The 14,272-nt window shown below is 40.9% G+C and overlaps 1 protein-coding gene across 1 annotated transcript in view; it reads left to right on the top strand.

Annotated features, from left to right (window-relative positions):
* The window catches only part of LOC105893155 (peroxidasin), a 52,265-nt gene that overhangs the window by 10,135 nt on the left and 27,858 nt on the right, over nt 1-14,272 (top strand). Inside the window, exons 2-5 of the mRNA XM_031579942.2 lie at nt 4,727-4,798; nt 6,233-6,304; nt 9,792-9,863; nt 12,375-12,446. Of these exons, the coding sequence (XP_031435802.1) occupies nt 4,727-4,798; nt 6,233-6,304; nt 9,792-9,863; nt 12,375-12,446 (288 nt within the window). The remainder of the gene's footprint in view (nt 1-4,726; nt 4,799-6,232; nt 6,305-9,791; nt 9,864-12,374; nt 12,447-14,272) is intronic.

Below are 14,272 nucleotides of genomic sequence, written 5' to 3'. Positions count from 1 at the left end.
TACTGGCATTGTTTCCTTATTTTTACCTTATTTTAGGTGATTTTGCGAAAACCCATTCATTTTCCTTTAGGGATTTTTTGGAACCAGGAAGTGTTCAAATGCTAACACTAAAAACTGCAAACTTCATGTCGACTCCCATACTCTATTGGGAGTGTTATTCATGAATGACTATGTATCAAACACTGATCTGTTGGGTAAATGTATTCTGTGGGTTATTATAGATTAATAATATATTAATAATGATAATAGATTGTAGATGTATGCACTGTGGTTGACTCCTGGTGGGAGGAGTGTATGTGTTATCACCTGCCCCCGCTGATAGAGGGACAGTCTGTTCTTGACCTCTCTGTGTCATGTTAAGTGTTAGCGTGGTTGGCTGTGATAGATGTGTTTGTTTTATTTTTTTCAAAAGTGCAGTGTGTTGTACTGTGTTGTCCATTCACCTGCCAGCAGCCTAAAATAAATGACCTTTTCTGAACCGGAACCAACTTGTCCAGGTGACTATCTCCACAGCTCAACAGCCTACATCACAGGGAGTAAAGATTTATTTCACATGACACATTCCATTTTGCTAGCTTTCTTGTCAGTCAGATGTCCTGCTCGAGGGGGCTGCTTTTTCGTGCATCCATTTTGGAAATTGCAGTTCCTGAGCTTGATACTGCAGAGTGCATTGATAAAAGACAGAGTTTTCACTAACATTGGTTACTTTTCCTGGTCTGATTATTATTTTTACCAGAAGTGGTATGCAAAATAAACATGGAATAGAACGACTCTGGTATTCACCCAAAGATGTGCGTGCAAATCCCCCAAAGAACTCTAATGGCCAGTTGATCTTTTCCGAAAGTTCTAAACACCATCCTGCCGATGAAAATATCTCCACCAGAAGATTATAAACAAAAAAAACAATACATTAGTGAGTCTGTTTATTGGAGAGGTGCCATGTTTCTTCCTGTTATTTTCTGAATGACTCAACATTTCTATTGACCTTATTCTGATAAGCCGCTGAACAACTGCTGACAATGTGTCTTCTCTGCAGTTGAAGGAAATGTGTTGAAAGGATTGGTGTTGAGTGTTACCTTCTGAGTTGCAGAATGACATACATTTACAGGTAGCAAATATTGCACTTACTGATGGATATGCCAAACAGACCACAACTCGTCCCTTTTTACACAGCTTGAGCGCTGTGTATGGTTTGTCATTCAGCTCCATGAGCTGAGAAGCTCACCCTCTGCAGACGATCAAGAACTTTTTTGCATTTGAGTCCTAAACAGAAAGCCAGATGATGATCACCTTTGATACTTAGTCGCTCTCACCTTGAGAACATAGTTGAAAAATGTAGTAATGAAAATTCTGTGTGATGCTCAGTTCTCCTCGTATGTAGAGTACAGTTACCAAATTTGAACAGTACGCCAACACGCTGAGACCTCTTGCTGTTTTTACTGGAAGTACATGCCGTTTTCATGCACTTTAACATGTCTGGAAAATAGGTTAAGATCAGGTTTATACCCTCAAAGATTGAAATAGACTTGGTGAGCTCATTCCACAGTGCCATGAAACCTATGACTGACAGGTCTCTAAAAATCATTCTAACTTGGCCTCCACACGTTAAGATGATGATTAACCTGCATAACTTAATATCACAGACTGCTGAGATATGGAATGTGGAGTCTTCCCTGTGTAGTACTGCTGAAAGCTGAGGTCTCAGCCGCTCACTCATGCACAACTCGATGGAATTCTGGCCCTTAGATTCCTACCCTGAGGTATGAAATATTTTCCACAGGGTACATCAAGTGCGATGGCTCCATGTGTTCCTGCTGAAAGCATTGCCTGGAGCATCACGTCAAAAGGATTCCCACAATGCGGGCAGCCCCTGTTGAAGCATGCCACACTGGCTGATGTGCTGTGTGCAAGTGCGAGCGCGCGCACACACACACACACACACACACACACACACACACACACACACACGTGCACACACAAAGACAGACACAGGCTGTGCTGGCGCTAAAGTAGGGAGGTGTGTATGGGGCTGTCAGGCTGAAGGGGCCGTTTGTCTTGTCCCCTGGCCTAGCTGTCTGCTATGCGGAAAGTGCCGGCAGCACCAGGAGTGAATATTTCAGATGAGGATCCAGTGTCAGACTGAATGAAATATAAGCAAACAAGTCTTGGCTTGGAGTCCCTTGAAAAAACTTCCACATAACCACAGTCACCCTTTTAGGTTTGAAGCCTTTAGTTGGGGTGAACCCAGTAGAGGTAGATGTTTTATTTGATACTTGTAACATTCCCAGACTTTATCTTGACTGTATTTGGATTTGCTCTTGGTTGTTATCCTGGAATTATTGAGATTTCTCCTCAAATTACTTTCACCCACAGTTTTAGTTATGATTTATGAAACCAAAGAACCACACAAAAGACACAAAGTGTTTCTGCCAGAGCTACTGCTGTTACCAGCACAGCCTTTGGCACATTTGGAACTAAATATACAACTCAGCAAGCAATTCCATTGTATAATTTCTACTCAGGCCAAAAAGTTTGTAAGTGAAATGTGGAAAATGCAATCAGATAATGGCACACCATTAGATCACAGACAGAAATAATTGTAATTACCTTAATTTTTGCTGCCATTCATTCCCAAAATGTCAACAAGTTGTCTCCAAGCACGTACTTCCTGAATTAAGGGATTACGCTATATTGGCCATGCGTGACCCCAGACAAAATATTTTAGCATTGTGCATCATATCACAGATAAGGCTTGTAGTAGTCAGTGTGTTTTTACTGAATATGGATGCTACATGAGGTTGAGCAGGAGGCATGGAACGGTGGGTCACTAGGTGTGACTTGCATGGAGCACTGCTGAGATAATAATTGGGAATACACTGGAATAATTTGAGAAAATCCATCTATCATTTTCCAGGCCTCTGTGCACTCATGTTGTTAGGGTCGAACACATCAAATTGTGAAATGAGTTGCAAGAGGCTTAGTGTCCAGTCACCAGGGTTTTTATGGTGAATGTATTTCTTGATGAATTGCAGTATGCAAAATACACCATATCTCCCTACAATAACCTCCTACACGGTCCTGATGGACATAGACTCTCATGTGCTTCCAAAGGAGAGGAAGTTACTATATAAAAAGCCTGGTTCTATAATAGGATCCAGATGCTGTGCTTTCTTTCAAATTTTTTCGTCGAATGGATGACCCAAAAACATCTTGCTCTGCTATAAAAAAATCAGGTCTTTTTGTTACGTATGCAAAGAAACTCGAGAATGCAAAGTTCAGGAATCTATAGTTTTATTATTTGGCCCCAGTGGCTGTTGTGCCTGCTGTTACTAAGTAACAAAAGTATACTGGCCTTCAGACAGAAATAGCCTAAAACAGAAATAATTATGTCAGCCTTTGATGAGTACAGTACCTTCACACTGAGTTATGAACCTGTTTCGCAATGTTTAAAGTAACACTATGCAACAATTTTACGCTTTTTGAGGTATGTTTTTTTAAGCAACAAGTTTTGGTACCATCCTCAAATTAATTTTGATAGCATATGGTCATGTGAAGGACAGATAAACACCTGTGTCTTTCGCACTAGCCATCCAGGATAGGCCCTATGTAGTTCTGTGTACCGGGCTGGAATACCCTGCAAAAAAATGGAAGAAAAGCTTTCACAGCATGACATTGCCAGCTATACTGCCAAAAGACACTATTTAGTGTGTTGGCAAGCTTATATCAGTCTCAACTGTGCTGTTGGTGGGTTTTGCAAGGTTTTTGCATACCTTTTAGGTAGTTATCTTGCTAGTTTCGGAACATAACTTTGTAATGCTGCTTTAAAATGGTTCAAATTTGGGGTTAAAACTACACACATATCCCGTCATTAAAAAATGTATCTCAAATACAAATCAGTTGCATGTAAAGTATCACTCAACACTATACCGATGTAACTGCCCACAGAAGCAGCTATCGCTTAGTGGCCAGAAATGTGTTTCTCTGTCATGTTTATGCTTTGTGACTCACTTTGACCTGGATGAGCATTTTCAGCTCTTATCTGTTGCAATGAGAGACTATGCCGTGGAGGAGAGCTTGGGAGATGAGTTAGTCATCCTTGTGGAGACAGCTCTATCTTTATTATTATTATTCCCTGCTGTTGTCTGGGCATTTTTGTGGTTGGTTACTGTCTCTATGTCTGCCTTGGTGCACAGCATGGCTAGTCAGCAGCCTGATAGTGTCGGGTCGGGTCCGGTCAGGTTACAGCTCAGCTCAGTGGCCGAGACCCTTCGCTTGCAAAGACACACAGCACACAAAGCAAGGATATAAATCTATGTCCACTGTATGCTGGGACATTTTGTAACAGCCATGTGACCTTATGGCAAAGTTTTTTTGTGTGGTTCACATATGTTCTCCCCACTCACTCACAGACAAAACACTCTGTCTTTAGTGCAGCATATTGTCACTGTTAGTGCCTGCTTTCAGCTTCAGACTTCAGCCTCTATGGTTATTCTTAATATTCTAAAAACGAAAGATAAAAAACTCTTCTGTTACCAACCACAACTGTGTAAAAGCATTTGAGTATCATAAAATTAAAAATCTATAATAAGAATGATCTCTAATTACCACAGATTCTACGTTTATGCAGTCAGTGCAATGACTATTCAACATCAACACTGTATTATGCATCATTTGTTGCAGAAGTGTGAATGGCTAAACTTTTTTCTGTTTTTTTCTTTTCTTCTAGAGACCTGAGATTCAATAAAATAAAAGACTTACAGCCAGGCTCTTTCAGACGACTCAAGAACCTCAACACTCTGTAAGTACCATATTGCACTGCAGATGAGTCTCTCTCTTCATCTCCCCTCAGTCTCAAGGCTTCTGATGGAGCTGCTCACCCCGTGGCCTCCTGCTCATGCGGTTTCACACAGGTCACTTCATACTCTGTGTGGATTTGTTTTTTCCTCCTAGCTTGCAACAATATCCATCATGTGCCTTGCACCAGTCAAGCCTTATCTGATTAAAGCGAAGTACGTTAGCACTTTCTGTGGATGCATAATAGACTATTTGGTTTCTTCAGTCAGCAACAGGCTCCTTAACAACTGATACATAAACCTGTTGCAGTGTTGCTGGGTATCCACACAGATGGATACAGAGTGAACACAATTCCAAGACCAGGCAAACTAGGGAACATGACAGAGATCTGGATAGCTTCCTCTCTATAGTTAAATAGTCATATCACACAGTGTGATACTTTTTAGAAAAATATAAGTTAACGTTATTCTGATAGCAGTTATGAAAATAAATGCTCTGAGAAAATGAATATGGCTTTGTGACTCTTCTGGGCACTGTAATCACAAGCAAGCTGTACCTGTTGTAATACAGGAAGACATTTCCACACAAGCATCCATACATGCCAGTCACTTTGAATGTGCACCACACTTGAATGTTCACAAGAGTTGCTGACTTAAATCACTTACAAATATAAGTAATTACTATATCAGTAATATTGTGTATGCGTAATATAGGTGACGCAGGTTACCATCTGCGGCCGCTTTGCTATAGGACACTATGCTATGTTGACATTTTTTATATAAATAAATACTGAGTTACATATAAATATTGATACATAAACATTAAGTATCCACTTCACTCTAATCAGATGAAGCTTGACTGGTGCAAGGCACATGATGGATATTGTTGCAAGCTAGAAGGAAACAAATACACACAGAGTTTGAAGTGACCTGTGTGAAACCGCATTAGCAGGACCGCATTGCTAACTCTGAAGAAAACAAGTCCTCTATGACACATCACTTAAACATTATACTTTATTATATCATGTTGTATGTCTCCATTTGTCCTTAGCATATGGAGATTTTTAGCCATATTGCCCAGCCCTAGCCCCAGTTACAAATATTGTGATGAAATTCTAACTATCCATTGGCGAGCACTTTTAAACAGTCTTGCACACGAACAAGACTTGCCTGGCTTTCCAATGCAAAGTCTGTCTCCAACTCAGACAATCAAGAAAAATACCTTTGTGCCTCATTTATCCTCAAACCAAGAGAAAGTCCAATATTAGTGTCTAGAACCGAAAATAGCCACCTGCCACCACACTGGCTCTTGTCCATGTGATGTCCTCACAGTTAGCTTCCCAACAGCCAGGACTTACATGTGTAGTGTTGTACAAGTACATTCAGGGATTGCCCTTAGGATCATGTCTGCTAATACGATATTGTTTCTTTTTTTTTAGCCTTTTAAACAACAATAACATCAGAAGAATCCCTAGAGGGGCCTTTGAAGATCTGGAAAACCTGAAATATCTGTAAGTTTAGCTTATGCGTCACACATTTTGCTTGATTTTGATGATTGTCTCTGTTTGCAAAGTGTTATTGTGAAGTAGTATTCTCTGCCAAATAGAAGATCTCATCGGTTGTTAATAGGATTTAAAGCTTAAATAAACTGTCCAATTTTTTGGTGATCACTAATTCATTGATTGATTTGGTTTCAATTCAAACAGCAATATTTTATGAGATTCTTTGAAGCATTATCATCCCCATGGTAATACTGAAAAAATTGTGTGTACAAAAGAGGCCCAGTGCAGCCAAACAACTGTCTCCGCATGAATCAGAGGAAGTTCTTTTCAACAGGCCTCAGCTCAGGTTTATCCATAAAGCCCAGACCCAAGTTCACACACCAAAAAACCGTTCACCAGTGCCAGCTCTCACAAAAGCTGAACTTCACCCTACGCCCTGACAGTTATTGTTTCAACATAACTCCCTCTGTCCAAGTTCAAAAAGGAGGGGAAAGAACAGTTTCAGAACCTGAACAAGTTGGAGGAAGTGTGAGACCAGACATTCCTGTTTGAGGTTAATGGCTAATCCACTGAATTTATCTGTCTGACTGTCTCTCCCCCTGCACACCATGGAGCACAGAGATCAGCCTCAGCTGTGTTTAGCCTGGGGGGAGGGGAGCATGGCGTAGTTCCTGCCTGTGTGAGTCATAGGCTCATTAGCAAGCAATAAGTCTCAGTTGTGGTAAGAGCGTTTGCGTTTATCCTGATATTAGTTAAGTATGTCTGAAGTGTTTGTCTACCCTCCATCTTCCCCTCACCTAACCCTAATCACGTTCCCCTCCAAGCGCCTGTCAGCATTTCACTGCAATAAGCCTGGAGTTGATAGAAATTGAATACATTGTTCCTTTTCTGAACAAGGATGGGTGTTTATGTTCTTAATCTGTGTATATATATATTCTAAGCAATGTAAGCAGTTGTGTCTGTTGGCTGGTGTCCCTAAAAGACGGTGTCGTTTGAGTTGCTGTGCAATGTGAGGCAAAGTAAAGGTTTTTTTTTCGGGTTTACAGGGCAAATGTATGTTTCACAAACTGTCCCACTCTAAGATCATCTATTTTAATCAAATGTTCAACATCCCTACAATGCATTCTGCTTCAGTAAAAACAGTTTAGATTGGATGCATTCAGCCCCTTAAACCTTTTGACCTTTTCACAATTCTGCACACCTGTCCATGACTGAGCATACTCCACTCAGTATCTCCGTCACAGCTGCACTAGGGCTACCCACATATCACGAGCAAATGGCAGTTCCTGCACTTTGATGTGAATTAGCCAGTTGTGCAACAAAGACACAAAGGGGGGGGGGGGGGGGGGGGGGGGGGGGGGGTCCATGCCTCCATCCATCATCCTCTCTGACTACCCTGCTGCCTTCCCCCCAACCCCCCTGTTTCCATTGCTGTGCTCTAATCACCAGGCTGTATAGCCTTGGTAGGCTTGTTTGAGATTGGAAGCCTGGGTGTTGTACAGCTAATCTGAAGACAGCCTGAAATCCAGCCCCTGTGATCACAGCAAACTGCCCTGTCATCCTGCCTTGGATCTCTTGATGGTCCCTTGATGTGCTGCCTCAGAAGACAAGTGTCTTGGTATCCATCATGAAATACCTGTCCCCAGACTAGATAAAGTGACATAAGTTTGTACCACCCAGGTCACAGGTCAGCTCTATGACACTAGGCCAGGTTAGAGTTTCCTCCAGTGAGTGACATGAGTTATTACATGAGTAACAGTGTCCTCCAGCAGTGGTTTTCAGTTGTCAGATTAATGTATTTGTATTATTTGAGTACTATTTTCACAATGGAACACACAAATTGTGTGAACCTGGACAATTATGCCACAGCATTTTCCAAAAACAGTTGAATTATACAAAACCACCATTTTTGGCACCAGTGTTGCTTGCAGTCACTCATAAGGCTCATTTATGGTTGCACGTAGGCTCTACGCAGAGCCTGCACTGTAGCCTATGCAAGCGGCCCATGCCGTTGTGAGCATTTATGCTTGTGAGTTGGTGTGTCTGCATCACTCTACGAAGATGCTAGTTGGAATAAAATAAACAAAGATGTCGGACTAAAATCTACAGACAGCTGTGTTTTGATAGAAAAGCAATTTGTTACACACTGTACAATATGATAATGCCATTATTGGAACCAAAAAAATGTCTGACGTGATTTGCAGGGCTTTGCCAGCAAACATTAACACCTTTGCTTACATTAGCAAGCTAACTACCCACAAAATAGATAGCCTGCTAGCGGAGTAAACAGCAGTCAGCAATTTATATTGGAGTGATTGGTTTATCAACACACTCCCAAAAATTAGGCAAACGGATCAATCACAGTTGTTGCGGTCTGCGTTGTGGCGATGTGTAGTTACATTTATGGGGAGGTTATGCACGTCAGGCTACGGCGTAGGGTACAGGGCTACTGTAAGCGTGAGTTGGCCTTTAGTTTTTCACAGTTCGTCCAATCAGACACTGTTAAGAGCTGGGCAGTCACTTAATTAATTTTGTGCTGCACAATGTCTGTATAGAATAGACAGTCAGTTGAGTCCACTGGAAAAGCCCACTAAACACTCTTGAATTTCAAGGCAAGACTGCCTGTTCCCACCACCACCAAATGGCCCCTTGAGAGAAGACTTTTCAGGCTGAGATTTCTCTTTCCCACGAACAACACTGACTCAGAGGCATAGTCGCCATCGCCAGAGCAACAGCTAATGTCAAGAGTGCTATTGTGTGGTCACCAGATGTGGTGCAAAGCACAGCAATGCACGCTCAAAGCCAAACAATCGTTCATGGTTTAATTGGATAGAGGGCTTTGAAGCGCCATGATGTTTACATCTGTGAAAATATTTGTATAAATTGCTGTTTTATACTGTCTATGTTATATAATATATAGCCTCTTTAATAACAAAGTCTTGTTGGCTTGAGATATTGGCACACTATAATTTGATATTCCTGCTCATGTTACCTCCCAATTTTACCATTGACTTTACCTCCCCAATACTGATAATAATGTTGATATAGTGTCTGTGTTTTATTGTGTCTGTGTTTTAAATTATTTGACATTAGGAATATTTTACTTCTCCAGCTGTGTTTTGATTTGAGTCATTATAGCATTATGAATGTCCTTATATTACTCACCTAATATAATGGTCTTGGTCCCATGATGATAAAATAACCTCATATTGCTGTTATGATTTAATAATATTTCATTGCTGTAAGTGTTGATTTTATAAATTATCCTGCTGGTTTCTCAAACTGACAGCATCTCAATGAGAAAGTAGCTTAAACAAGCAACATGATCATTTACACAAGTAATGGAATTCCTCGGTTTTTTAAAGACTTTTAAAATGACATTTATATCTGTTAATTCTGGCTGCAATTTCTGACCTACTAAGTGGTCTCAAATTTTTCCCCAGCAGTTGGTACCCTTTAATGTTTTACTAATATCACTGATTATTTCTCCTTTCAGCTATTTGTACAAGAATGAAATCCAGGCAATTGACAGGCAAGCATTTAAGGGGCTTGTCTCTCTAGAGCAACTGTAAGTGACCTCCTCCTCCCTCCGCCTCCTCCTCCTCGCTTTGTGTCGTGTCCTAACCTCTGTAGCCCAATGACTTATGCTGATGCCCTCTATGAGTACCATTACCAAACGTCACTTTGCAGTTGTCAGAGCACCTTGCACAGCTTTGAGGAACAAGCCGAGCGTTTTTTTTCTTCTTTAGCTTGAGTAAAAACCCTGTGCTTGTAGCCCAAACCTAAATGCAAGGCAGCACACTGCATATTCGGAAATGGAGGGGTGCAAATGAAGAGCCCTGAGTTCCCCAATGGTCCATCCATGCATGCCGTGTGTGCACTGAGCCTTGTGTTTAGCCTCCCCACCCAACCACCACCTGCACCTCCACCTGCTGCATCCTCCCACCCCTGCATGTTTAGAGCATGTATGCCCGGCGCCCATGTCTGTCATTCAGTCGACAAGTGAGTGGCACTCATGCCTCTGGTAATGGTACCAGTTTGTCAACAGCCTCCTACAGCCATCGCTGGGTGGTCTGTGCCACATCTGTGCTATCTAGCCCACTCTGTTTGCCTCCTCTTGTACAGCTTGCCATTGCTGTGTCCTGCGCAGTGGTGGCGCACACCTTGCTTTCCCCACATCAGCTGGGAGTTCAATCCCCAAACTTGTGAACTCCCAGGCATCTTAGTTACGAGTTCTACCTTCTAGGCTCCATTCTCTGGTCATGCCTGCAGCTGTGTGTAAGCCTATACTATGTGCTTTATGATAGGGTTAGAGAGTGATATTCAGTTATCTATATGTCTTTCTCTTTCTTTGTTCTGCCTTTCCATTAGAGGTGTTTGGCAGTCACTCCAAAACTGAATTGGCACAGATCCGTCCAAAGCGCAGGAGAATTTTAGAATTTCCTCTTTCTCTCTGCAGCCTGTCTATAAGCCCCTTGTTGGACAATATATTATGTTCACTTAATTGAAAGTCATTAAGGGGATTTGAAGTAATTTATTTAAATATAATGAGTAGTTTATATTCAGTCCAGTCAATCAGTAACAGATTATTGCATACCTTTCAGATGAAGTACACAGAATATGCTTTAAATCAAGTAGAAAGTAAAGTATTCTAGCACAGTTGGTATTCTCTGTAGGATATTACTACAGCAAGCCTGCTGGGCCACAGAAACATGTTGAAACAAGCCATGCATACCCCCCTAAACCAGCCTCCAAACCACATCCATACTGAACAAATGACTATTTAAATAGCTATGACATGAAGGCTAAAGCCGTCTGTTGCCTCTTAACCACCTTGAGTTCCCATGTGGTAATGAGCACTTTTATTTGGCGGTGACAAGTCTTTAGTTATATTCTCGTCAATAGCCCTCTATTTCAGATTTTTTTGTGTGGGTGGTGTTTTAGCAACAGATACAAAAACATTGCTGTGCATTACGACCAATCAAGCATATGTTACAGCCCAAGCTAGGCTTTCATAATGACATTTGTCTCCTTCCTTCTACTTAACTGTCAGTTATTGGTCTTCTTATCAGTAGTTAAAATATCACACAATCATGTTTGCACATTTGTTGCATGTGCATAACCCAAAGCGGTTCAAGTAATGCGATCTCACTAGCTGTGACAGAGCAGTTGAGCCATTTGGACAAGAGTCATTGGACAATCATTTAAATTGTGTCCTTATGCTTGAGGGGGGAATTGTTTGTACAGCTGTTAGGCATGATTGAAAATATAATGAAGTCACTGGTCAGGTATCTTTCTCTCTCTCTTGCTTTCTCTATCTCTCTCTCTCACACACACACACACACACACACACATGCTGTGAGAAATCATGTTTGAAAATTAGTTTGCTACATTTCTAGCTGTTGCCAAGAAACTGTGACAAATCATGCTGCTGTTTTCTCTTAGATACTTATCTTGGATAAGGTTAGCTCTGTGTGTTTTTTTGTGTGCATATATAACAACTGTCCCTGTTGTTGCTCTGGTAAGATCTGTCATTCTCCTTAAGTTTGTCACAGCGTTAACGTTTAAATTGTATGAATCAAAGATTTTTCTGCTTCCTCTAGCCTCGCAAATGTATGCTTCTTTATATTTCATTTTTTGTGTTAGAGAAATGTATTTAGTCCACAAGCTGCCTACTTCACAAACATGTACACAACATTTGACATGTGTCTGGCATTAGTTTACAGTCCTTATTTCCTGCATTCATTCAACATGAGTCATTTGAGAGTAGTTTTGTTGTTCAGCTACCAGAGAGAATATGGTGTGCCACAAGCAGAATGTGTGTCTTATTTATTGTGAAATGGTCTTGACCTGCTATCAAAGGCTGCAGCATAAATCAAAGAGCCCGCTCTTTTAGGAGTCCTTGTTGACTGTGCACAGAGGCACAGCTGTCTGCTGCCTGACACGCTGCTTCCTACATACATGCGTGCTACTAGTATGCATTTTGTTTGTCTGCTGTATGCCAGTGTTTGCCAGTGATATATGTATATGAAAAAGGGTTCTATTTGTCTTCACCTTTTGTCAATATTTTCTCTTGCAGGTATCTGCACTTCAACAATATTGAGTCCTTAGAGCCTGAGTCCTTTGCTCATCTGCCCAAGCTTGAACGCCTGTGAGTATCAAGAACCACTTTAGCCTTTAACCTTTGACCTTCGCTCCTTTACATAGGATTGTTCAGAAGTACTTTGTTCCATATCAGCCAAATCAAACAGAGTGCGTTCACTGAAGGCGTGTCTTGTTTATGCTCCATCATGATGAAGGAGAGACAGAGAGAGAGAGAGAGAGAGAGAGAGAGAGAGAGAAAGATTATCTTTATGCACTCCAAAATTCCTGTAACATCAGGACAAGCTATTTGGCCTAATTACTCCCTTGTGATTGTTCTGTTTCTGAAATGTTGTTTTCAGTGGAGGCTGTGAAGAGAATGAATATACAGCCCTGTTCTATATTTGCCTTGACTTCGCTCACATCTCTGGCAGTTGAATTGCATTGATGGTCAAATCCTTGTAGGAGTGTGTGCTTAATATTGGATCTTCACATTATAGGTCACGCTAAATGCCATGGCCATTCAGTCCTTATCAATATAGTCCCCCGCTAGGGCTGGGCGGTATGACGGTATATACCGTGCAACGGTAGAAATGTGTTTACCGGGAGAGATTTGGCCATACCGTTTCAACCGCGGTATACTCTTATTTTGAAATCCAATCGATTTATTTTTAGATAATGACCTCCGAACTATACTTCATCCCTCGTATTATACAGTAACTCGCCAAAACAATAGACAGTCCTCCAAAAATACCTCTTTAACGATTTTGTAGCCGTTTTGTGATTTCTGCTGAGAAATAAACTAGAACTCTAAAGTTTCAGGTGTTGCGTAGCAACCCATTACTTCCCGTTACGTTAAATGACCAGACTACTTGCGGAATGATATGAAAGATGGTCAGCGGTCATTACATTTTCGCAGCAGTAAAAATAAAGAAATTACAGACCTGCGAACGTTGGGGTGGCCCATTCAAATCAACGGAACTTTTTTGAACATTCTGAAGAGCCGTATAATACGATACCCAGTACAATTTTTAAGCACATAACCTGCAAGGACTGTCATGCCTACTTGTTGAGTAATCCTCGACTGTTGGGCAAGATTCAATATACTGAAAAATATGGACTGAAAAGTGTCTATGATGAGCTGTGAGAGCACAAGAACAGTGAGCATCTAGCAGCGATTATCATATACATGTATGTATGTCAACGGCGATTACGGCCAAACCAACGAGATTCTAAGTAATATGGAGACAAAACTTTTTTTGGTACTCCACGTAGATCATAAACCCTTGAATATAAAAACGACTCAGTGAAATCGGTTGAGAAATATAAACGCTATCTATAGTGCTTTTTATCCAGAAAAACTGCAGCTCCATCATTTACTTGCGTCTGTTTACAGACCAGTCATCACGTTAGCACGTCGCAGCAACGGGCTGAGGCGGTCAATGCAGCGTCTACGTATATATGTCTGTGTAATGGCCAACTTCTTAATTTTTTTATTTTAATATAAAGAAAATATCTCATCATTATTGCGTTAACATATGGACACACATTGAAAAGAAAGTTTTAACACTTGAGTTATCTTCTGAAAGTACATTAAAGAATCACTGAAACATAAGCACTGAACTAAATGCCATAGAAAGATTTTTCCTTTTTCTTTTTTTTTTTTTACATACACTTTCCTTTTTTTTTACTATTTAAAGATTCAATGGATACTGGCCACTATTGCTTAGGCCAATAGCCTATTGAGGCAGTGTTGTTTCTGCACCTTAGTGTTCTTAAGGGTCAATAAATAAATGTCTGTGGACACATTTCGCCACCGCTGAAATGTCCTCTTTTTCAAAAACCCAAATCTGGTCACCCTACGTATAATAAACCGTGATATATACCGTAACCGTG

Source organism: Clupea harengus, chromosome 14, assembly GCF_900700415.2.
Source record: "Clupea harengus chromosome 14, Ch_v2.0.2, whole genome shotgun sequence".
Classification (NCBI taxonomy): Eukaryota; Metazoa; Chordata; class Actinopteri; order Clupeiformes; family Clupeidae; genus Clupea; species Clupea harengus.
This window is presented reverse-complemented; position numbering and strand designations above follow the sequence as displayed.